The sequence below is a fragment of the Ostrinia furnacalis genome, unplaced genomic scaffold (genome assembly GCF_004193835.3).
Source record: "Ostrinia furnacalis isolate ACB-3 unplaced genomic scaffold, ASM419383v2 OfSCF7086, whole genome shotgun sequence".
In the NCBI taxonomy this organism is placed as follows: domain Eukaryota; kingdom Metazoa; phylum Arthropoda; class Insecta; order Lepidoptera; family Crambidae; genus Ostrinia; species Ostrinia furnacalis.
In genome coordinates, this window is record NW_021137325.1 from 132,557 (window position 1) to 159,961 (window position 27,405).

The 27,405-nt window shown below is 36.5% G+C and overlaps 1 protein-coding gene across 9 annotated transcripts in view; it reads left to right on the forward strand.

Annotated features, from left to right (window-relative positions):
• sif (guanine nucleotide exchange factor still life) overlaps positions 1–27,405 on the forward strand; it is a 114,689-nt gene that overhangs the window by 52,237 nt on the left and 35,047 nt on the right. For 8 of the 9 annotated variants that reach the window (XM_028319079.1, XM_028319076.1, XM_028319075.1 and 5 more), the window contains 3 exons: positions 20,080–20,228; positions 24,624–24,903; positions 25,712–25,843. In XM_028319079.1, the coding sequence (XP_028174880.1) occupies positions 20,080–20,228; positions 24,624–24,903; positions 25,712–25,843 (561 nt within the window). Of the gene's footprint in view, positions 1–13,021; positions 13,796–20,079; positions 20,229–24,623; positions 24,904–25,711; positions 25,844–27,405 lie in introns of those variants that run through there. The other variant, XM_028319078.1, reaches the window with a different exon arrangement.

Sequence of the window (27,405 nt, forward strand, 5' to 3'; positions counted from 1 at the left end):
TGGAAATACTAATATGTATAACATTTGGCTTGCTTATCGTTGTTAGTGTGTTGCAAGACTTATTTTATCAGCTAGTTTACATATTTCATACTTGAAAGACTAAGTAATACTTTTAGTGAAGAAATAAAATTCATTTAGGCTGGGTTGCACCACCTATCTTTGACCGTAACTATGACGATAACCGGTGTTTTTTGTATGGAGTTTGACATATTTTCGAAGTTTGTAAAAGTTAAAGTAAGATGGTGCAACCCAGCCTTACTCATTTAGGATGTGCAACTGGCTGTATCTAAAATGAATGACATTTATTTCGGCTTATTTATTTCGTTATTCAATTCAGTTTGTCCCATTGAAGAATAACTTGTTCGGAAATTAAACCAATGAAGCCTTAATCAATTTCGTAATGGAACGTCCAAATTCAGCTTCTCTAAACAAAATGTCATCTGAACATTCAGAGCACATCGCAGTACAGTTAACAGGCTCTCACTTTGATTTTGTGCGTCATTCCTTTGATATTAAATTTGGCTTCGTCACGTAACGGCGAGCGTTCTGCCGCCCCCGCTGGCACTGATTGCACGGCGGCCGCCCAGCGCCCAGGCCGCAGCCCGGCACTACGCCGCTCCAGCCCGGACGCTGAGAGCCGCCGCTACGTGAATGCAATAAAGCTGTCCTGCTCAACGAAACAGTAATGGATTTCAGCGCTTGTGTTAAAGCCATACAGGCCACTCTACTTGATCCATACAGTGACGTCGAGGGCGGGCGGCGCGGGGCGCGCGCCTCACGCCTGCGCCTCGCTCCCAGCGCCATATTATTCTCTTGTAACGTACTCTCGCTTCGTTTGCTCGGTCAATTATCTTCACCGTATTGAAGCTACGATATAACGCGACATAATTCCCGTTACAATTCTAATAAAAAAACACCGCTTTTCACGACTCGAGAAAATTTCCTCAGGTTATTGTTGCCTGAGTCAATACAGGAGATATTAATTGTACGTGAAGTTAAATTAATCACGTTTGCTAATATAAGCGTGGTAGCACCTTTGATCTGAGTTTTGTTCGGGAAAATTCTGAGTGGCAGGAATGTAATTAAATTGATGACGATGTTCAGTCAGAGAAGCGGCAATAATTTATGATTCATTAACTTCACCGTGTACGTACTTTTAGCGACTTTGACAACATGATGACATGTTATCGCGAGGATGTAACTTTATGAAAGACGCGAAGCAATTACAGGAAAAATATTTAATTGAGCTTGATATGCAGCCCTCCAATAATGGACATTGATATTATTATAATAACGCGCCTCGCAAAAGTTTTAACAGCATGATATAGGCCGTAAGAACAGACAATGCATGGTGATTTTCTACTTCATTCGAAATGAAACTTCTTTATTTGATTTAGACCAAAATTTTGAACGCCGAAAAATAAAAAGGTAGCAGCACTCACCTCAAGGGACTCTTTACACGTCTTCTTAACTCTTGAGGCCTAGTGCTTCGAGAGGAAAATATGGTAGCGGGAAGAACCCGGAAACAAACTATTACCTACTTACTTTTAGTTATCACGATAATATTTATACTCTTTCATAAAATTTAAAGTATTTTTATGAATCTCAAAGTAGAGATAATTTATAAAATTGACGAAAGATAACAATATTTATAACTAAAGAAAAACTTGTCTCATTACCAGCTATTATGTAAGAAAAAACAGCAAAAAAAGTACAAATTGGCACCAGACTACATTATCCCTTGAACCTTTAAATTAACATTTGAAGGAATCATGGACGACATGGACGTTTTTGGGATTCAAATCGTATAGTTTTATGCAGAAAGCGGCCATTCGCGCGTAAATCAAAGTTTTGTAGCTGTTCTTCATTAGAAATACATACACACAAGGCTCAAAGCGAAAGCTCGTCTGAATCTGGCGGACTGCGCTAAGCTATTTATTCACCAGCAGGCTTCAAGTGCCCGAAATGCCGCAATCAGCATCTAAAGGCCGGATTGCTCGAAAATAGGTTAGAAGGCTATGGAGTGAGCTAAGTAAAATGGACCGCTCTGCCGCTTGGCTCATAGTAAATATTTTGTACAAGCTTGAATAGTGGTTCAATGTACGTACTCGCTATTATGATCCACGCTTCCTTTGACAGACATCTTTAACAAAAGCCAAATACGAGAGGGTTCTATCACTTTATGATACACAGCTGCAGCTCTCTTTACAAATCAAGAAAGAAAATTCAACCTCAAATTTAATCGTTTGAATTCTAACGCGCAGTTTAAAAATAGTTTGAAATGAATGGAACTGTAACAGAAATGATATACATAATATCAGTTTTACTGTTTGTACCTACTTATTGTTTTCGTCACAGTTGTGTTGCAAAAATTTGCGAAAAAGAAAAATCAAGACATGCCTATTGATGTAGTGCTAATAAAACGGATCTAACTACATAATAAACAGTTTTTAAAGGCCTATTTAAGTACACCAACAACATAACATATAAAAAATTACAAAACAACTTATAAATTAACTGCTCTCAAAAAATAATGTGCTCATTTAGCTATATCACAAACAAAATAAATAAGGAATAATAGCATAACATTATTATACCAGTATGTCATCAGTGGTAAATAGGTACATATATGAATGATGTTTAATTTTACTGATGATAGAAAGTGTTTATTTTTTGTAGCAAAATATTTGAAGAGCGGTAGATGTTTTTTAAAAATCTCAAGTAAACTACAGAGGCTTAATGTCATTTACCCATTGCCGGTATTGATTGTGAAAACGCAAGCCGTTTCTCGCAGACGACTGAGTGATTATTATTATTGGAAAAGTGTTAGGTCTCTTCGCTAGAAAACGTAATTATAAACTCAACATTCAGTTCTGTGTTTTGCATTTGTTTGATTCAACGTTACACGGAACTGTTGGGTATTCAGTTCTATTCGTAGAACTGTAGGTAAACCGCTTAACCTATGCTGTAGCATTTGTAAGGGGTTTGTTTCGAGGAACCTGGTGTTTATTTATTTAGTCAGACCATTAAGTAGTTATGAACTGAACTTGTTACTATTTATAATATGAATATCCAAACAGAAAAACAGCTTAAGGTATTCACTTTATAGAATTGGTTGTGCATATTTATTTTCCAAATGAAGCTTGAACATTAGATTTTTGAAACAATGCCATTCAAAAGCAAATCCGTAGTGTTTACAAAAATACCGCGGCGGCGTTATTTTGTTTCCATTAAGTTAAGACAAACATTTTCAACCTTATGGAAAAGGATGTTTGTACAATACAAATACACCCCGGTGGAACCGCTATAAGTTTCTACATATTCACCCAAGTAAATTCTTTCAAAGTAAGTAGGTACGCGAAATAATAATATGCTTACTTTTTTGCGATTCTTTTAATTCCACGCGGGGAAAGCTGGGGGCAGAAGCTAGCAATAAAGAAAACTTACAAATTTAATGGAAGATTTAAATGTTCTTGGTTGGTGAAATTACTCCTACTCTATTTATGTATTAAATTATGAATCTATCTATTCTACACTAATATTATAAAGCGGAAAGATTTGATTATGTGTTTATATTGAATAGATATCTGAACTACTAGAACGATTTGAATAATTATTTCATAATTAGAATCCTACATTATTTCTGATCAATGATCGAACGTAGGCGGTACGAAATGCGCCGGGTGAGCTAGTTGTTAATAACATAGAAATCGGGTATTTTCATCAATAACTCGATGCTATGGATGAACACGTTTTAAATACATATACCATTCTTGAAATATAAATACTACCCGCCACTGACAGAAATACCATCGAAAATAAAAGATCTTCCGAGACATATTACAGGATCTTCTAGCAGACGTAAATTTTCACTTGGCTGGCTTCATTGGCAAGTTTTCAAATGAAATGTGTTAAAATTGAAAAAACTTTGCGAAATGGGTGCATATTTAAACTGTTTTATGCACGTTGGGGTCTACAAAGCTTAAAGAAGTATTTATTCCGTAAATTGTTCTGTCCTTTCTAAATATTTCCGCAAAAAATACTATCGTATGCCGTTATCATCTCGAATTATACAGTCGCCATAAAAGGTGCCATTACATCGGCCGCTCTGCCATTCTACAATTAGCTAGCCGAAAAGTGAGCAAAAATCTAGATAAAATATATTTCACTAAGCGATTACGACCTCGTGCCAGTAATAGGGCCAATAATGACAGTACTAATTTATTCCTTAAGTATTCCGATTACAGCTGACTAATTTTAACGAGGCCCACCAGTAAGACTGAAAAGATTATTATTAAATATCGTTTCTCCTTCTTACTTAATTTAACGATAAAATGTAACTGTATTAGGTATTCCATTAACGTAAACAAGCTGTGTAAATTTGACAAAAACGACAACATCTCGATTACAGAAATAATGAACCAACAACGATAGGCTACAGATTTTATTGCAAATTAAAATGTAGATAGGTAAAACAATCCTAACCGAAATTGGTTTGTAGATTGGGTTACGCCGGCTAATTGGCAGGGTGTGTGAGCCACTCTAACCGGCACCCAGCTACAGGCTAATTGTGTAAATACCTACCACATGCACACATAAGTACTCGATACGTGGATAGAACTACATAGTGTTGTTGCTCTGCATTGTACGAGTATTAGCGTATTTATCACAAAACTATTTTTCGAATAATTTACCTTTCCAATTTGTCTTAATGGTTATAGATATTGTCTAGAGACATTGACCTTAGATAAACTGGCGAAAAAGAAGACACGATTATTAAACCATTTGTATAGAGTCATGAAAATATTTGTATAAAAAGTTTCAGCGCTCATAGTTACAGAAATTGTTTTACTCGTGATTTTACAAACTGTCTCGCTTAGAATATAAGCAAAGAATAGATATAATAACTCTATTGTACTGGTTGTTGGAAAGAATAAAGAAAAAACTCTGTAGCTTAAACAAAAAGGGTGAAAATGATACGTCCCATCAAGCCCTTGAGGTCAGTCCTAAGCCACATTATCAAGCTACACTAAATGAGTTTACAATGGTGAGCATTATACTCCTTATTCCCACAAACCCCTTTGTTCGACCCGTACTTATCATCGTATTAAAGTCTTTCATACTTTTCCGCACATAATCCATACCATTTCTTATAGTGTCTTAAAATATCTGATATTTTTTCAACGTTTAGTCTGAATAAAAATACTATCTTACACTTGAATTGGCTTATACAGAATGTAAGATATAGAACATGATAATCATGTAATGAATTTGCTCCTTAGGTTTTTCCTACATTTATCAAAGCCGAAGCTTTTAATATTTTAATTTATTTTCCTACTATAAAGCTTCAATACAGTATCAAAGCTAATCAAACGGTTAAACATTTTGCCAAAATAAAGGAGTATTTTTAAAAACAAATCATATTTTTAGTGTGATGAGTTTTCTTGGAAAATTCAATTTTCAATAAGGAAACCCAGGCTTTACTTAACTGTCAATAAATAATCTGTCTTAAACTTTCTGTTTAATATCTTATTATACAGTAAAATTGTATAAGAAATAACGCGCATGTTACCACACAAGAAAATCAAAATACGATAAGTAGCTAATCTTTTTGAAAGCTTGTATAAATATTGTTTGGTCGCAACACGGGACATTCGGCTCGCCCTAATATTACACAGGCTCCCTTCGCAGACACATTACCCGCTTCATCGCACATTCCACTATCTGTTATCAAAACATAAAAAATGTATTGCCCCGAGGTAGTAACATATTTTCATATTTTCCCCGAAGACACCGATTAAAAATGATGAACGATTATGACTCTCGTTCTTGAGATATTTATCAAAACACGTAATGTCGATATCACAAGCGGAAAACGTGATATCAATCAATAATAATCTGATGGCGTGCCCTGGATTTCAAGATAACCGCATAAAGTGTATCCATGTTGCAAGCTTTTTCATGCTTTTTTTCTTTTCCATCGTAACGAGATGGGAGGAATATTTTCTGCGCCAGATATATCCTAGCATCGCTTGACAGCTGTGCGATAACACACTGTACTATGTTGTGTGTTATCAGATTAAAGAAAGCGTAGTGAAACCTTATTTAGTTGTCAAAGTACAGTATGATCATAGCCACAACTTTGTTCACCTAAAACTTAATACATTGTAGGTATGTATGACGATTAACATTCACGAGATAGGACGTGACTTATGACAATATTAAATTAATTATTAATCTCTGGGTACCTTGCGTGTCTCGAAAGTTATGAGAGTTTCAACTATTTCCAAATTCTTGTCAATGTATTCGAAATCAATGCCTCTAAGCCGCTGGTAAGCTGGTTTAGAACTGCGTACCTACTGAAGGTTATTACAGTAACTTTGAATTCACTTTACTATTCAAAATGTGTCCCAGCCTACCAACTTGATTGATATTTACTAAATTAATATTCTAAATTCATTTCAATAGAAATCAAACCTTGGAATTAATCTAAACGCCGCGCTGTGTCACAATTTCAGTCCATCAATAAAAAACTTAAGTTCAACTCGTTTCACAAAACTGATGGTTGCAAAAGCAAGTAGGTTCCTATTAATAGAAAATAGGCATAGAGGACGCCATTGACCTTGAGCCATTCCAGTTTCTAAACTTAAACGTATCGGCGTACATAGACATAAAACAATCAAAGGCCAAATCAACTTGAGGAAATTCACCAATGTTATCGATAAATAACATACAATTTACGAGTATTTTTTGTAGAGCTGAAATGTATGTGTCGAAGTTTGTTTAGAAAAATATATCGAGTGGACCCTTCCTTAATTTTTCAACAATAAATTAAACCCTGGCTTGATATATTAGTAGGTGGGCGAAGCGAGGCACACGGGCGCCGCCCGCCCGCAGGCGCGCGTGCTCCGATTCCGCCCGAGGACTTACGATCGTTTCACTCCGATTCGTAACGAAGTTCGACGATCGCAAGCACCCGCCGTCGACGCGTGTTGGCCAGTCGCTGCGGGGGCCGCCAGGGCGTTGAGTCGCTTCACTGTGCCCGGTGCTCGGTTATGTAACTCAAAAAAACTTATTTATTTATTAACATAAACAAATCGACCCACCAAAAATCGGACCCACAGTACTGCTGGACATTCACTGAACAATGAACTAAAAACTACTTTTATTATGTGTAGAAGTGATGTGTACGCCTATCCTCGCGGCAATACCACGTCGGAACAGGTTTATCATTTCGTTTGAAAAATTCAATTGAAATGTCTACGCAATCTTTCGTATATCCAATAACAGGAATACCAACCCGAGTTTTGTGTTGACCGATAGGCAATATATGGATTTCAAAGCTTTTGTTGCTAAGACAGTTTGCTCGTGTTTACTCTGTGTTTAATTTGTTAAGGTTGTTTTATGATTGGATTGTGATTATAGTCATGATTGAAAATGAATGGAATTAGTTTATCGAACAGAGATGCATCTAGGTTGTCGGTAGAAAGTTTTAGCTTGAGTTGTGTTTCTAATTAAAAGAACAAATAGAACAAAACCAATAGGAATTTGGCGCAATGCAGGACGCTGGATGAAAACGTCCACGCAGTTTGCGGTGACTCATTCCGAATCCATAATTGCTTAGTCGATTCAATATGCGATGCAATTTCGACGAGAATAACATTGTGTTGGGACTTATTATCAGATTGTAATCAGTTTACTTGTCTGAAAGCTGATTAATCAATGTTTAACAAAAGTAACGAACCGTCAATGTGTACAATGTCTTGTTAACTAGCATTATTTCTATAATAACACAATTCTTAACGATGTTTTATATTCAGCATGTTATAATAGTGTTAGTTAGTTTTTTTTACTGACAATTGACTAATTGTTTTCTTTGATGCAAATCAAGTCGAGTATCATCATAATAAGATTCAAAAGGTAATCAAACTTAGGTAATTAAAATGCATTTATGAATTATATTAAAGGTTTTTCCAATTAAGGCAAATCTATTGTTTAACCTCCATCAGATTATTTGTGGAAATCATTGGTAGATTCAGACGACTTTGGATTAATTTCCACCATTAATTTGCCTTTTGTCCTGAATAATCTGCGAGGATAACAGCTGGCGTTTATACTTCGTATTATTGTGTACAGCTATAGCTTTGACGGATGTTGTTAAAGATCTTATTGGTAATTAATGTTTTTATGGTACAGTCATAAAGTTAGTATGCCCGTTATCATCGATTAATTAATCTTTTTAGTTTGCTAAGTATACCTTAATCTATTCTTGAAATTTTTGGCACAAATGTTTTAGTATTTTATAGCCACTCTTACAAATAACAATAAAATATCAAAGCTTTTTTGAATTGTGTAAATGAAATCACTCAAAAGATACGATTGTAACAAATTTAATTGCTTAATCTTAAGAAAAATTACACCATTTATCATTTACCGCGACAAACTCGATAGAGGCAAAAATAGCAATCTGGAAAGGTTAAACGATAGCAATTTTTCAGTTCCAGTGGGAAATTAAAATCCATTAAGCGTCGGCCTCAACTTATTTGCCAGTTTGCGACTGACTTGCCTATAATCGTCCCATCTTGTACACGGTATGTCGTAATTAAATGCAAATCAAAATGTGAGACGTCTCGTGTAGACATTATGTTCGCTCAACCTGATTTGACTCGCTTGATTGTTGTCTTCGTTTGTACTCGTGACATGTTGAGCGGAGAATTAATACGATATATGAAGACAGTTCTAGAATATACGTATAAGATTCTTGCTAGAGCAGTACTTAACCTTTTCTAAACTGAAAATAGGGGCAATACTAAAAGTAGTTGCACATTTTACGCCATTCCGAAAGCACTTAGTGGCTCTTCATATACGATATAGCGCGGCTTGCGTAAGAATGTTACTTTTCACTAAAACAGTTTCTTGCAAAGAAAAATTTTATGCAAAATGTGTCGGAAAAGAGTTATGCATTCAAAACATTCATTGTTAAATTACAATTTCTTCAAAAGTTCTGTGCCAATTTTAAAAGTTTGCTACAGTTGTTGGCAGAAGCTTTCAACTCTTCATGCACTGCTAGTTATTTAATATACTCAACTATATCTTAAAGTTCTGCATACTGAGATATGTTTTAGGGTACCGTACGAAATGATACTACAGTCCCGTTATATCCGTGGCTTAACTCTGTTAAATAATTGTGATTAGCAATAGTTAAAGTGAAAATAATATAATGGAAAATATTAAGATTACGAACTTGAATAAAAAAGGTTTTCTTGTTGATTGCTTTTGATTGATTTGTCGATCCTATTGCATCCCTAATTTGTATATGTATTAGTGAAATGCCACTGTACTTGGATAAAAAATAAGTAGCAATGAAACTGATGGTGTTATTTTTATGTTGTTAAGCCTTATTTAACATTATAGCCACTTTACTTATATTATAAACTAGCTTTCTGTCTGCGGCTTCGCCCGGGGTTTCCGCCCGAAATTATTCGAATTTTTCTCGCCGTAAAAACAATCCTTGGACTTCAACGAACATTTTAAAAGAAGAATTGGTAAAATTGGTCCAGGCGTTGTTGAGTTATGCTCTTACCAACACATATGCGGGTGTCTATGGGCGACGGTAATCACTTACCATCAGGTGATCCGTTTGCTCGTTTGCCTCCTATCACATAAAAAAAAATAAAAAAATTTGCGATTCATAATTTTTATATTATAGATTATATCTATACGGAACTCTACCCCAACACGCAACTGACTGGTTATTCTTTTGCTCAAAAGAAAAACCAACTCAACTTAATTCAGCAATGTGGAACTGAATATTATTATAAAGTTAAATAATGCATGAAAGTTCTTGCTTCTAGTTCTTCAATTCAAAATCAAAACTATCTTGGAACTATTTGCTGATAATCACAAAGCAATATGCCGATATTGATATACATTCCGCAAACTCTACCACGGTGTTATGAGATTTTGAGTGTCTGAGAAACCATTATTAATCAAAAGCCTTGTTATCATAAAGCACTTATAATAGTCACTTTCAAACCCCTAAGGTATAATATTTCATTTTAACTGTAAAAAAATGCGTAACAATAAAATGTTTACGTTAAGGCTTTAAATCGCATTTGAATTTTTTACATGGCTTCTCAAGAGTCCGACAAAACACAAAATTCAAAAGATGTGGGAGAATCGGAAAGACGGTTTGCTCATCAGCGTAATTTTGAGGACCAGATCAGATTACACGACTCGTTATAAAATGAGGTTTTACAACTGTTATAGGTCGTCAAGTTTAAGCTCGTTTCCGCCTTTGTGATGGCATTAGTAAGATCGTTTCGGACATTCTAAAGTTCTATTGTTTCTATTACCGTCGTTATATAAAACGGTCGATTTCGGGAACAGTATTCTGTGAATGCGGCCCAAACTTTTATATGTATTATATTAGGGATGTTCGTAGTATCGTCGGACCAAACGTGATGTCGCTTTGGTGCGGTTTTTCACGCCCTACTTCACATGGGGAAGTTCGCGCTGCTATTAGCGTAATTAAAACACGACCATGGTACAAAAAGATACTCATCTGTCATATGTGTCCAACTTACAAGTAATGCCGTCCGCTTCACGGAAACTTCAAGATGGGAAAGTAAAGCGAATAGCTTATTAATCATCCTTTTGTTGGGTAAAGGTCTTCATTATTGTAATTGAGTTAGCGCTCCAGTGACATGGGTGAGACAGAGCTAAACGAATGTGATTTCTTTATTTGGTTTTCTATAGAAGTAATAAGTTCGATTTCCATTCACGAACCAATAGATCTATAAACTGTTTGTTTAATACATATAAAGCTATACTCCCTCTGTATCAGAGCTAATGATACCTACTACGCATTATCAGCGTTCAATTATGACATGCACATATTTATCTACGAACCCTTGTCCACAATATTATCTATTATAAAAATGGTGGTTATATAAAACCGTCCGTTTGTTTTGAAAAAGTCACAGCTGACAATTATTATTTTTATCGGACAGCTTGTTAACGTCTCTCCCGGGAAAAGCCACTTCAAATGCAGACCGTGCCGATTTCATCAGCTCCTCTATTTATATCGTGATTTTATATACAATTTATCTTATCATCCTTTCGTTTGACTAATTGGCTACATCCATCTGGTTTTTCGTAAGCTAGAAATGTTGTCTCATTCAAACTCGTGAGAATTTAGGCTTTCGCAGAAACTACTTTTGTCAGAACAAAAAATAAAATACTAAAAGGAAAATAGTCAAAGTAATAATAAAATATATCCCGTAAAGTCGTTAATTTGGCTCTGTCAACTTTATCTTATGTTACTAGGTTGCTATTACGAGTAAAACTACTTTTAGACATGGCTTAATCAAGGAAAAAATTAACACGAAGCCACTGTTTGATCCCACCGCAGCGACTTGTATGCTTAAGGAAAAAAATATGACAGATTAATATTATATTTGGGTGTATACTTGTAATACTTACTTTTGTGAGCATTAAGGGAATAAAAATAAGTAATCACAAAAAGTTTTTTTACAAAATAAAAAGATAATGGATGAGAAAGGAGACACCATCGATTTGAAGTTAATACATGTAGAAGATGTCCAAAGTGCCGAACAAGGCTTTGTAATATCATTATGCCAGCGATATATCATATCGTTATGTGCCTCCTTTCAAAGTTGAGTCTGTAGTTCGATGGGCTCGCCCCTGGCTAGTCATGTGGGTCAAACTCATAAACTAGTGCTGCCGTCTATAACGACTCTTTTGGGTCTTACCTAGCTTGATCGAGTATTAAACAGTTTTGCATAACTTGTCGTTTGTTTTGTTTAGAATACAATTGTTCGTAGTTCAATTTGATGAAAATTCCTGAATGAAGAGGTTTGTTGATAGAGCTTTGTAGTTTAGCTAGATGAAAATACATGGTTGAATGAGGAAAATGTCATGGTTCTTAAGTTGGTACTTCTAATAAATAAGCTACTTTATTTATTATAAATAGTTATCAGCTTTTTTGTGATATGATTTTTTAATTTCCCCACAGCTTTTAATTTTATACATACTAAGAGTACTATACGTATAGTAGTACGTTTACAATATTTATAATACTTATTTTCAAGGTTTTATTAGTCAATACTTCAGTCAAACTCTAGCTTTGGATCTTGGAAGACTACCAAAGACCATTAGCTTATTCATCACTATTTTCGTAAAGCTTTTCAGTTTCCCTGCCCCATTAATCAAATATTACAGGATTTCCTGTTTACACGTTGACAGGCAATAGGTTAACTTGCATCAAAATAAATGTATTATACCCATGAACGTCTTACAACGGAAATATGAAATCAATTTGTACTCCTGGCGCGCTACCAGCGAAACGGCAAACAACCCGGACAACAGGTAGAGACCATAATTCAAGCTAAACTTTTCTTACACAGAACTTATGAAGTTTAAAAACATCCATTATATGCGTTTCTTATCGCTCGAGCTAACTTTCTTGTTTATCAATCTGTTCTTGAGTTATCTGAACTATAAAGTGTCCCTTTTGGATTTAGTGCTAGCTGTATTTATTAGTACCTATTGCATAACTTGGGTAATCTACATAAACTGTCTTAGCAACATTAAGCTGAAGTAACACCTCAATTATAGCTACCATGATAAAACATAGCAATTAGTAAGAGCAAATACGTATTACCAAAACCACTCCAAGTGTTCAAAGCAAATTCTGTTAATATAGTCAAGTAATATAATGAAGTGATAAAAAGTGCTACCAAAATGACTTAGTGGATTAACTAGTACAAATGTAAGCCGTAGCGGGCCTGTAAACGAAGAGCTTGGAAGAGTGAAGGAGAGGCAGCGGTGTAGGCACGTGATGAGGTGACGCACGCGCGCCGGCCGCCGACGCCGCTCCTCGCCAATGATGGTGGAGACGCACCGCGCGCCGCCGCCCCGCTGCGCGCGCGCGCCCGAGCCCCGCGCCAAGCCCGCCTCCGTGTCCGCGCCCCCCTCGCTCGCCGGCAGCGGCACCGTCATGCACCTGCGCCGCCGCCGGCACAAGACGGTCCACTTCGGCGAGAACCTCCTGATGCAGGTCTGCGCCGACCGGGCCCACCTGGCGGCTCTCGGCGCGCGCATCCCCGACGTCTCCTTCTGCCACAAGGCGCACACCGGCCTCCGCAAGGGAGACGCCCGCTTCTGCTGTGTCGCCCACCACTGCTGTCTCGCCGCCGGAGCCCTCGTCGCCTTGACCTCCAACGGGAAACCCAAACCGCGGAGAGAGCGCAGCGGAGACTCACACTCGAGCGGCGGCGAAACCGCGGACAAGGGAGAGGGCGGCGGCAACCCGGCTGCTAAGGAGCCGAAACGTAAAACTAAGCATCATCACCACCACCACCACCATCATAAAATTCACAACTGTCCATATCACGACGTCGCTCCGCCGCCGGAGGAGGAGCCGGACGAGAAAGCTATCGTCCCGAAGAAAACCGTTTCGCCTTATCTCTATATACCTAGTAAATTAGAGCCGAATGTGCAGCAGTTGTTCAGTTTTATTGAGAGCGTGCTGAGCGCGTGGGCCGCGGAGGAGGGCCTGACCAGCACGGGCGAGTACTCGGAGCCGGACGAGCGCGTGGTGCGCCGCCGCAAGCTCAACAAGTACAAGCGGCGCACCGACGTGCTCAACATCCGAAGAATAGTCTACGAGGTGTCCATTTTACAAGGCGCGAAGCTACTCGGCAACGTGAGATTTCGACACTATCATTGGAAAGGAACTGCGCAGACGTGCAATGAAGCCTTTCTTAGGAAGGTAAGATTATTACGAACGCTTTATCGTCTACGCCTCCTTTTGTAATTTAGGTAATAAAGAAAACATAATTACCGATTTACATAACATATAACAAAACAAGCAAGTTGTACAGTCGCGGAATGAAAAGGTTCGTCACCTTAGTGTCGGTTTTCGCTTGCACTAGGTACTGTAAGAGTCAAACCTGCCAACATAACAGTGCAAGAAACAGTGCTGCTAACATTGAAATAAATATGACGTTTGCTAACGAATAAGGTTTTGCTTGTTTATTTTTCTATCCCATCAGTGCAATGCAATGGTGACATTGACCAATTGACAATAGTTTTTTTTTTATTTAATAGAAATAATAATGGCAGTTAGAACCAACAAGAAGGTTTTAGTTTATCAATCATAATAATCTTCTTGACAAGATAAATCGTCAAACAACTTTGATCTGAATAATTTTGAACTTTACTGACGAACAGTTAAAGATTATTTTCTCTAACTCAAGATTATTCTGTAACATAGTTTCAAAAGGTAATATGTGCGTAATTCGTTGAAGGAATCAATTTGAAATCTGACGAACCTTTTCATTCCGTGACTGTACATTTAATAATAAAATCAGGTCGTTAGAAATGTTTCAAGAGCTAAGCATACGCTCACGACGTACTTTGTACTGAAGTACCCTCGTCTTAACATTACACGAAGCTACGGTTACGAAATTTGAGGGCAACCAAAGTTTTCCTTGATGAGCTTCCTTTAGCTAAATTAGAAATCTCTTTAGAGGCACTAATAAGTTTGCCTTTATTATCTTATCACCATTAGGCAAGTCATGAGATAGTAGACATAATTGAATATTCGAGAGAATATATTACGGGATAATATTTTATGACGCTATGTTAATTATGATATTGTTTCATCTTGAATTCATATGAAAGTATACACGAGTAAGCACCTTAATATTTCTTTCAGTTTAGTAAAAAATCTACCAACATTCTACCAATACATGTTTCAATACACACGTAGGTAGGTACTTAGTTGCTTGTAGATAAATTACATGAAATAGTTTGATTAATTAAGGCATGCGCGTAGATCTAAACAAAGACCTGAGCTTCAAATAAATCCACTGTCTGCCATTGTGGCATTAACAATAACCCCCCACAATAAGTAAGTCGGAGATAAAAAGCCCGTAGAAGGTAGATAACATTTTGACCTTATTTTAGTTTCCTCCCCGGGAAACTGCAATTTCCTTTTTTGCTAATGAGGCCTTTTATTTTTCTCTCTGTTAGAGTGTATAAATATTTGCCCTACATTCTTTATTTGCTAGATGTATTAATTGCTTTCGTAAACCTTCAAAGTACTAACGAAGTCGTTGTTATGCTAATGCCCACTCATTGTAAGAACTCGATTTTTGTTATTACAAAGCTTAAAGAAACAAATTTATATCTGGCTTCATAATTTTGTTCTGAACTCGAAAGTACTGCTACTGCCACTTGTTAAGTAGCAAAAAAGCATTTTACAAAGTCGGAAAAAAGTCACGTTATTCACATACATTACCTCGTAACAATGACAAAGTTATATACAGTTTTAAAGAATGTTACAAATTCATTTCGCACTTAGCTTCTAATTCTACTTTATAATATCTTTCGTGACTTTTCGGTTTTATTCTAGCTACTTAACAGATATAAGAGCCAATCATGTTAAGCGGCGAAGCATATTTCAGTTTTGGGAACAGATAGCTCCGCGGCGGGCAAAGTTTCACGAAGACTGGATGATTTGCAAAAGTAAAATGTTCCGTGACTAACAGTTTCCGTGCAGGTATGATGGCGGATACATTAGCTCGCGGCAGCTTAACGATCCCAATGTAAAAGTTTGTTTCAGAACTACGATTCCTCGTTAACTAAGCGGGCTCAGTATTATACCTGTAAATTTCCGTGTGGCTCGGAGGTGCCAACAGCGATTAATATTAAATGCAATATAATTTAGCAAGACCCTTCGTGTGGCAGCTTTCAAACTCCAACCAGAATGTAATACCTACCGTTTGACAAGTTTTATTTGCTTCCACTGGCAACATTTCACTAGAACACTTTATTAAATTGCTGGTTTCAATATGTCGTAGGTTTGTCAATATTAATGAGAATATAGAATGTCCCTTAATCGTTGATTTTCTCGTTGAATCCAACATACAGACATTTTTGAACAGATTTATAACTACGTAGATAATAATACAACAGAAAGAAATATGTTTTACCCGTCTGCGCGACGCAAAGGAGTGGTGTGTTTTTTGATTATTTTGAAACATATTTTTAAACAAATACTTAATTTTGAATCGTACTGTTATTAAAGTCGCATCCGTACTTCGTTTAACTTGAATTTCAAACCATTAATATTACATTCTCGGAATAAACTATGCAAGTAATAACTAAGGAAATGAAACTAAAATGAGACGCAAAGTATTTAACTAACCTTTTTATCCCTCAGTTTGTTTTCAGCGGAATTTAATTTGCTCTTTGATGAAAATCTTGGCTAGAAAAATGTTTCAAAGATGCACTACCAACCTGATACCTCAAGTACAGTTGCAAAAAAGAACAAAGGATTAAAGTTGAGACCGTCGGATTCTTGAAGATTAAGGCTTGATTTTGCTTCCTTCTTTCTTATGCTTGCACATCCTGTGTTTTATAAATTTTATAATGTAAGTAATATGAATGTGCCGTGAATTCTTTTTTCCGTGAAAAGCGGAAGCGAGGGCGCACGGCGGGCTGAAGGGCCATCGAGCCGAGGGCCTCCGAGTCGCATGCGCCTCAAAGCAACTCTTTCCTTGTTGCATTGTGTCGTGATCAAAAGCGCAAGAGACACCGGCATATATTTCTCATAAAATTAAGATTTACATGCGGAAAATGCAAATGGAAATGCAAATACTTGAGATCCTGTTTTGAAAAGAATAAGGAAGGTAGTAAAACATTTCGTGCATTAAATATTCGTACCGTCTCGTTTATCACAAACGCGACAGTAAAAACTTTTTGATTACTTAAGTGCGATAAATCATAAAGTTGGCCCCTACCCGTATTATCGTTTTAAAGACCATAATTTGAATTCCCTTAAAAGTATTTCAATAATATGTAATTCACGATTCACGCTGTGACAGATTTTTTAGGTTTCAGCTTAAAAGATTTGCTTTGAAAACTTGTTTACCAAACAAGTTTTCAAAGAGATCTAAAAAGCATTAGACCGGTATCATGTTATGAAACTGATGAGGCTCGTGTTAAGTTACCTCCAGCATGCAAATGTCTTGAATTTTTAATTACTTTATTTTAAAAGGATTTCGAGAAAATAAATTCTCGGTAGAGTAATGAAAGTCTCGTTTAACACTCGTTCCTGTGCTTTGCGCACCTCCGCTGAGGGACGGAACAATTTTCCGAGGTGGAGTGGGGGGAGGGGGGTCGCGTTACACAGTATGAATGTGCTAAGCATAACTAAACGTAAAGTTGTTACACGCGACAGGGCTAAAATGACGTCTGGCTCCCGACGTATTTCAACCGTCATATTATTATAGCGACTATTTCGCTTGTAGAACGATTCTTTCGCACCTTGAGCTGTAAAATTTTACAGGATTTTCTTAAGTCGTAACTTTAAGAACCAAAAACAGTTTTATATCTCTGTTTGCTAGGAGTTGCCATTTGAAAGCAAGCGAAACAGAAGAAAGAAAAACTAAACGGTCCTTAATGATGATAATAATGTCAAGGTTTAGGAAGTAAGTCAGTACATATTATCTGATCTCTTTGATGAAACTTTAATTGAAATGCATTAAGACCAAAAAACTCTTTGAGGTCGTGGATAGAATTAAAGTAAAATCTACTAAGCAGTAAACAAATTTGCTCACGGTTCGGATAACACGTTTTACTGAGCTTAAACGTCTTTCTACAAACCTTAATTCAAACTGAGACGGTACAAAAACCGGCTAAGTTGGAGTTACTATGAAGAGAGTTCCGTACATTTTAATATTTCTAGGTAGCAGTTAATTTATGTTATCTTGCAGTCAATACCGAAAAATGAGGATTTCTGAAAGTTAACTTCCCTTTGTCTTCGCTGTAAACATCTTTTTACTGTTCTTTTCCATCATTTACACAAAATAAATTTCTCAGTGAAGTAGTTTTTAAATGCCAGAATTTCTACGGAACGGAAATCAGATTAAAAATGGCAGTGACATCGAACGGAATTATTTTTATAACTACCTAACTTGTACGGAACCCTGACACTGGCTGCCTTGGACCAGATGAAAAGCACTTTCAAAATTATTTGTGCGCCCGCCAATTTTACAACCATGCTCATTTCTCAATTCAAATTAATTAGGAACTTTGCTCAGGGTGCTGTTGGCGGTAGGATTGCCGATCAACTCGCAAACTTGGTACGGGTAATGGTTGATTTGCGGTGCGAAATGTACAAACAAACGCAGAGGAACACGCCTGTAGCCGGCAGCAATTAATAGCCGTGTATGTACAGTCGAACATCTAATTTTATGTATACTTTTGTTGCAAAATCGCACTTAACACAATAGTAAGATGTTATAGTCCTTACCATAATATGCCGTAGGCTAGGTCAGCGTCTAATAGTTCGTGACACCCAAAGTAATCAATAAGTTCGCAACACACCTTTGTTACAATTGGTTTTTTTTTTAATATGATCTTTTGTTATGCCTCGCAAAAGGTGCTATTGGATTACTCCAGTTGCAAGACGGTGTGCTATTTTTTGGATATAAGTTGGATTACATTCTATTTGTTGAATTCCTTTAGGTGATTTATAATATAGGTGATGAATTTTTGAAAGCTTTTGATGGTCTCTTCTTTTTTAATTAAATCTGTAAGATTATATGGTTCGACATTGAGCATGGAGGAAGTAATTTCGTGATTTTGTCGTTGTATTACAAATCGGGGACATTGTGTTAATAGGTGCTTCCACGTTTGAGAGGTTTGGTCATAGGGACAATTCTCATCGGCGACGATGTGAAAGCGGTGCAAATATGATTTGTGATAACCGTGATTGGTTAACACTCGCGAAATTTGGCCGAACGATCTTAGTGAACTCCTGCAAGCTGTTATATGTAGGCAGAAGAGATCGTGTATGGACATAGGTGTTGGGGTCCATATAAAGATTTTCGGCCAAGTCAATTGGAATGGTTGTGTTGTCAACTTTTTAGCTACTTTGGGTGTCACGAAGTATATGACGCTGACTGTACATACACATACACATACAGTATCAATACAGGTTTAACGATATGTCGAGTATAGCTACTATAAATTGTGCCGCGTATAACATTTATAATTTAATATTACACGAACAAAGCTTACCGAGAAAAACTAATTGTTATGAAATCGTATTCCAACAAACTACGGATTTAATAGAGCAAATTGTACGCTTTCAGATGGCATTAAAATCAATACTTAATTATTCGGTGTGTTGAATAGGGGCGCAAAGAGGAACGTTATTATGAAGCACCTAATTAAATTAGTAGCATCGCTGTATTTCCGTTTATTATTATTTTGATTATTTTCAGCTCAAGCTTAATTCCCTGAAGTCTTTCTTTAAGTTAAAACCATCGCGTTTGACTACGAACACAAAAGATATTGAGTAGCGAATATAAAAAAATAGTTCGTTCGTTCGTTTCAGCTGAAAGACGTCCACTGCTGGACAAAGGCCTCCCCCAAGGATTCAGTAAAAAAATCGTTATTATTTTTATTATTTTGTTATTAAAATCGTTATTTAAAATAATGTTCTTTTGTACATTAATAAACATAGACATTATGACCGTGACCGTCTATTCCCTGTCTACACCGTGACCTGTCTTTGACCGTCTATTTGTTTTGTCACCTGATCTTAAAGGTTAATTAATGGATATTAAGTTACCTTTTAATATTGAAACCCACACCGCATGAGAGTGTTGCTGACATAATTATATTTATATCGGAGACACAAAAAGTTTCTGAACGTCTATCAGAGATATTTTCAGCAACTAAGAGCGTTGAGAAAAATGTGTATAAGTTACTTTGTGATGAGATACACAAGCTTGAAATGTTACTTATGTAGGTACTAAAGATTCACAGATAATTTAATGGGTATTATTTTTGAAGATCCACCCTCCCCAACTCGACTAGTCAGGCAGCATGGAGAATTGGAGAGTGTAAGCCAAATCCTCAATTTGCTGCTGAATTAAAGAGAGTCTTGCTCCTGCAGACCAAATGATCTGATGATGTTTACTATCGGACTCCTGCAATATAAACCAAATGACCTGATGATGTTTATTATTGTCGTAGATATCGGATGACGATCGCATGTCGCTGACGACGGCAGTGTCGGACGAAGAGGACCCCGGCGAAAGCGCGATGAACTCTCCCTACAAGGGCAAGCAGACCGGCGCCGCCGCCGCGTCTTTCAACTGCACTGGTGCCGTCAGGAAAGCTGGGTAAGTCTTATTTTTAAGGCACTGAATTTACACATCAGCAGTTGCATCTTCTCGGCCACACACATTGCGATAAAATTCGGGCGACAGCGTAGTACTTCTGACAGTTCAAATTGAAAAAAAGCACCGAAATATACGCGACTACTTGGCTACACATTGCAATAGTGCGAATCTTCGAGATATTGCCATATTGTGTGTGGCCTTGCTTTGCCTCTAGTCTACTTTACAATTAATACAAGGAATATAGGTAGGTACATACCAGTATGAAAGAATACAGTAACAACAGGTTACTTTAAATAGCATTACTACTGTAGAAAATAATGTGTAAAATTACTTATTCTCTAAGGGATTGATGTCTAGAAACTTTTAGAACTTAGCAAAGTTGGTAAGTACTAATATGTTCATACTAGCGGCCGCCCGCGACTTCGTACGCGTGAATTCCATTTTTCCCGCTAATTCCCGTTCCCGTGGGAATTTCGGGAATTCCTTTCTTAGTGCACCTCTACGGTACCTAAGCTACGTCCCTTCTAAATTTCAAGTGCCTACGTTTAGCCGTTTAGGCTGTGCGTTGATCTGTCAGTCAGTCAGTCAGTTTCTCCTTTTATATATTTAGATACTATTATTCTGTAATAACACCAAAAAGTCGTAAATCAGATTTGCTGTCGTAGGTACTAAGAACTAATGATTACTTAAATTACGGACGTTAACATCTTTCTATATTATTATTATTATTTCGATAGTAACACCTCAAGCAACTTAATATTCTCAATTCACAGCCCAGCTTTAATTAAATACTTAACTTTTATAGCCAAATTCACATTTACGATGAAACACAATAGCGATTCAACGCAGCATGCTACTTTCAGTATCAAAGCCTATGAACACTTTTAACTTTTAAATGGTGACTGTATTTCGAATAGTATTAAAAAGTCCACTGTAAATTCCGCAGATATTGTTCACAACCCGCAAGGTAATATTTTATAGACTCGCTTTTATAAGTTGAAGCTCAGAGTTTTAAGTTAAATATTGACTAAATTGTGCAATTTCAGTTAGAATGCGTTCGTAGAAATCACTAGAGGTATTTTTCATAGCTGTTTGAATAAGATATAAATCATAATTTTCAAACCCTTTTCAGAACATCGTAGATTTGCTGAATTTTTCACATAATATCTAAATTATCTATTGTGAACGTATAATACCTACATACATTGGTTTGTTCAATTTACCCTGTCACCTGTATAAATATTGAAATACCTCCACAAAAGCGTATTAGAATTTCAATAGCCTATACATTAGAATTAGAATCATCGTATAACAATACATGGTCCATTCGAAGGACCTATTTTAATTTGTCTTTTCCTTTGAGGGTATCCCTAGGATCATGAGTCCCCTTGTTTATCACATTATTATGGGATATGGCAGGGACCAACTGACACGCTATAACGAATTTATTGCCGATAATTAAATAATATTCTCCACGAATAAAATCAACTCCGCATTGATAAAACTACCAACCAACATTATTCGAGATAATGGGTTATCCATTATGGCTTTTAAAAAAGGCTCTTTGGTAATATTATCCCATCCCCCACGCCCTGGTGCATTTTCACGCTCGTATGAAAGCAAACAAAAAGTTGAATAAAATTCTTCTCTCTCTGAAGATTTAAAATAAATGTAAGTGAAACAAGAACCGAAGGAAATAAAGGCGATGTCGTATACCGTCAACGAGTTTCTGTTAGAAAAAGCTTACGGCGTCCTTTATGTTCCTTGAGGCTACAATTTCTCTTCCATGAATCCCAAATGACCGGAGGGAAATCTTAGCCATGACCCATTCAACGGGGTTGTAAAAGTCAGGTAAGTATGAGAAGTCTGGGGGAGAGACACTTCAGCGAGGCTCCGCAAACTTTTCAGATAAAATACTTTTAACTGAACCACGTTCGACATCAATTATTTTATCATGACTCGCTAGAGTACTTACATAGAGTATTGGATTTGACTTAAAAGCCCAAACTGGGAAAGCCCTTTTGTCGGAATTTTGATTAAGTTTGTTCGTCCTATTGGCAATTAATTTTCTATAACTTAAATTAATATAAGCGAGTCAGCGTCCCGGTAAACTGTAAGTTCAGCGGTTGCCTAACTTTTAATAAATCAAGCTTATTCACCGTGCTTATTCAGATTAGTAATTAATTTGTGCATTAAAGGGTACTATAATATATGCGTGACATTCATTCTGGGGTTTGATTAATCGCTGTTCTCTTTACCTTACGCCCAGTAAGCTGTAATTTCGTGAATAATGGCAAAGTAAATCAAGATATAAATCACATTCCAGCAAAAATACTATTTTCTTTTAATACTTCTGATGTTATAAGAGTATATTTTCTCTTTCTCATAATAAATAACGGATATCCCGCCCAATTGGTAAACAATAACCTACCTACCGATTTTTCCTATATAATATGGAAAATATATGTTTTATGTATGAGTGTCATTTAAAATTTTCAGACTACACGATCATTGCAGCTTGCCAAAGCATTTTCCCGCAATTTGGTTTGAAAAATAGCAGGTATTTTGCGTAGAGTTTTCATCCCGCAAATTTACCACATTATTTTGCGTAATAACGCGTAAGCTTTATGCAAATTTTTACTTAGCTTACCAAAATACTGATGAAAGGCAAAACGGCTCAATGCTACCAAAATTTGTTACTTCAATAAAACACTCGAATTTATGTATCGAAGGATGCCAAAGGATAATTTTATCTATTTCGTTTCTCCAATAATCATGGAAACAACCGACTTATACAACTTGTTGAATAATGATCAGATATTGGCTGTATTTATTCCAAGGGTTTCTGGTTATCTAATTTTATTTGCAATCCGCTCTTCGTTTAATTTTAAAGGAATTTCAAGACTGACGCTGAAACTAAAGGTAAGTTTAAAAAAGCAAAGTAAGCTCTCTCTTTGTAATCAAGTGATTGCAATGGCGTAGGTACTCCACTGTAGATCGCTTTTGCGAATCACCTTATTTTATAACCCGAAATCTTTTCTACAAAAACGGTAATTGAAACAGTTTTTGCGTAGTTGTAGTTTTCAATAATTTAATCAACAAGAATTTTAATTAAATGTAATACGTACTTTTTCACTAAATTTATTTATAGCATTATGGTGAGATTAGTTATGGTGTTTACGTCGTAGTCGATGTCAAAATTATATCACTTTTTCAAATTTTGACATCTTACGATGTCGTACACAAAACGATAAAAATTTTAGTAAACATTGGTGATTCATCCAATGTTATAGCAGCTTCAAACACATAATGTTCACACGTTTACTATGTCTAACAGTGAATCATCAATTTCTACAATTTTCCATGTAAGAACCGATTTCAAAGTGTCCAAGGAGAAAGGACAAAAACGAGCGCCAACTCCGGTGAACGTTATTATATGGGCGATGGAAATCCTTGGCAAAAGGACGCGGGGAGTCCCCATCCACAAAATACGGTCCCTCATAAAGAAACACTTCGTGCTGCCTTGCAGAAAAAGTGATGTCGACAAGAAAATTGACATGACCGTTATGTTCGCAGTTTACTTTGGCATCCTCGAGAAAGCGAATAATTTATTCTATCTGAAAAGAACGGACGTCCTATTGAACGAATCAAAGACGAAATTAACGAGCTGATATTTCGTGATTTACATAAGTATTTGTCGATACGGCTAAACATTGTAAAATATGCTAAACAATGAATAAAAATCGTATTTGTCCTACTTTTCGTTATTTCTTCATTACATTTCCTCTCCTTCATGAATAAGAACAGATGCTTAGGGTGTGTTTTGTCAGTAAATTAATTACTCTTACCTTAGTTTCACAATCGGGTATTGTTATTTGATTAATTGTTTAGATAGCGCTAATTTTATGTATGAACATATTAGTATTTACGCAATCGGTTAGGTGTTGGTTCATTTAATTCAGTTTCAAGTAGATTCAATTACTGTAATTTAGTAATCAACGTAACACATCTGTTATTTAAACAATTTTCCGCGTAAATACATCGAATTTGAAACTGAGCTGAAACCAGAGTGAAACCCTTGATTTTAATTCTTATTATAATAATTTCGAGTAAAATCAAGGAAGATTGTTTCATAGGAAACAAATGAAATAATTACATTATCCTACTTATTTTATCCAGGGTTTACGTATTAAAATTCTTATTGAAATACTTCAATAAATAACGTTATTAATTTGTCACACTTTAAATAAGTTGGATTAAGTATTGACCGTTGTTACTTGTTATGGGTACCTACTCGTTAGATACTTTTACATAATTATACCAATCTTACATATACCAATGATTTACTCGCAATAAAATTAAATAAACTTTAAGAAAATTTCATTCTCCGCACAGATTTTTGAGCGTGAAGAAGTGGTTGCTCCGCAAGAAGCATCAGATAGAGCTGGCCCGCAAGCGCGGCTGGAAAGGCTACTGGGTCTGCCTCAAAGGCACCACACTCCTTTTCTACCCGTGCGATTCCCGCGAGGGCCGGTCAGTCGAAGCAGCACCGAAGCACCTGATCATAGTCGACGGAGCAATAATGCAGCCGATTCCAGAACACCCCAAAAGGGACTACATTTTCTGCCTGAGCACCGCATTCGGTGACGCCTACCTGTTTCAGGCACCTTGTCAGGTAAGCACAACTTTTAATAATATCGAGGGTCAGTTTCGCCGGTTTGGATAAAGTTTCAGACAGCTGACATGTAACGGTTTACAAATACAGTACAATTTACCGGTGTCTTAAGTTAAGCCAGATATTTATTTGTCTCTAACTCTGGATTTGTTTAACAAAAATGTTAAGTTAATCTGGCAGATACGTTATGATAATTTAAGCTATCAGGCACTTTATTAGCAAGCGATGAAATAGGCCCAACTCATATTTGACATCAAAGATTCATGCTTGAAATAAATTTATTTGTTTGGAAGACAGATGGAACAATAAAATGTATTTCCACCAAAGTGATACCATGATTTTTAGAATCAGATGTATAAAATATTATACAAATTCTCTGAAACTGAGTTAAAGCAGCATACATATTATAATTATCTTTTCTGAGATACAAACTGAAATCATTTAAAGCCACATTCCTGTTTAACTTATTTTGCTCTGAAACTTTTTGTATTATTGGTATTAAATTTAACTTAGTAATGATATTGCTCGCTATATTTGCCGTGGTTCAAAACTTTGGGCAGAGCGGTCGAAGTTATATCTCCCATGCTCAGTCAACTTTGACGTCAATGGCTAGTTAGGCAATGCATTCCCGTTCCCCTTTACACTAAACTTGATAGTTTAAAACTATTGCCGTGGTTTGGAAGTATTTACCTATTCCACATTTGGTACGTCAGTTTAAACTGTTGTACAACTAACCAGCCAACCAACAGATTGTACAATTCCCATCGGAGCAATGTATTGCTGCACTATGATAGAGTTATTTCCGTAGGTGGAGTTGGAAAATTGGGTGAACAGTATACATAGTGCCTGCGCCGCGGCATTCGCTCGCCACCGCGGGAAAACTGGGACACTTCATCTGCTCCAGGAAGAAATATACCGCCTCGAGAAAGCCATCGAATCTGTGAGTACTTTACTTTTTATAAACATTTGCTGTAATCATCGTGGAAGTTCGAAATAGGAAAAGTTTATTTAACTTCATATTTTTCCAACATTGCTAATCCATCGGTATTTACTTTTAACTTCTGGAAAGATCGAAAGGATTCTTAAAGTTTATTTTTATTGTGTTCCAATATCCGAGATCTATTAATTTGTAAGCTTGGATTATATTTCGATAACCAGGCGATAACAATAAGTGTATGTAATAAAGTTATATGAACTTGGTTTACAATTCTCACTATCCAAAGTTACACATGCCATTATTACTGTTCCGTTATTATGTTGGTATGAGTTCGTCATAGTTTATCGTCACTAACAATTTGAGCCAAAGTCAATATAGCTGGAAATGAAAACGTGCTGAAACAAGAATACTCACTGAGATATTATGCACAGCTCGACCCTAACTGCTGCGCATCGCGCATCGGTCTGAACTAACAGAGGCATTGTTTGACTGGCACGAATCTCTAACTACCTTTGCAAATCTATCTCTTCACGACGCTCGACTCTATGCCAACCTCGCAAGGGTCAATTTCAAATGTTCCCCGTTTCTCATTGCACGCCATAAACCTTCGAGTACAACGTAGCGAGGCGAAAAGCATTCCCCATTTATGCAGATAAATTTATTGCTTGTACCAAGCTCGTCGTGAATATGTTTACGGGCGAGAACTTCTTTCGACCCCCTCCCTCACCAAAAATTGCTGTCGCATCCACGTTCATTTTAATAAAATTTGCAAGTACAGCGGCAAAATAAGGTTTCGTTCCATCAAAACAGGACGGGAAGAAAATTTACATGATCCTATGTAGAGCGTCACAATCGCTTATGCAACTCTCGAGATTAGATCGCGGCCTCGTATCGAACGCATTCCATCAGATAACGATTCCTATTCCAGTTCTATTTCCAGCACTCCAGCAGGGTAATTTACATAGGTATCACAAATCATACACAGATAACACAATAAGGTGGAAACCAACGTTATCTGTTATTTTCATGATTAATATTTTAATAAATCGAGCGCATATTTACCTAATTAGTTTTACTGATTAATCCATTGATACAGGCAGCCGTTCATTTTCTCGCTATAGTGCTTTTGTTAATTGGAACCATCCATTAATCAAGTACTAGTACCGATGTAATTTAATAATGTATTATCGTGTATTATTGAGGATTATCAGATACCTGTAATAATACTTATTTATGTTTTTCATTAGATATACATGATGTGGGTGTGGTAATCCGAAAAAAATATGCTCAATTGCTTATGCGTGAAGTAGTAAAGAACTTTATATATTTTTAAGAATAAAGTACTTCTTAAACAATGTAAATACATACCATGTCTCTTGATCCACATATCTTAAATACATTCGTTTGTTTCAAGTGGATTTATACTAGACCTTATATCCACTTATGTTGGTCCTTCTATCCAGGTTACAGATTAAATTACAGGACCTTAATCAAGTTATCCGACTGAATAGTTAAATTAACTGAAGCATTCGTCAAACGCAAGTGCCCTCAAAGACGTGATAGGC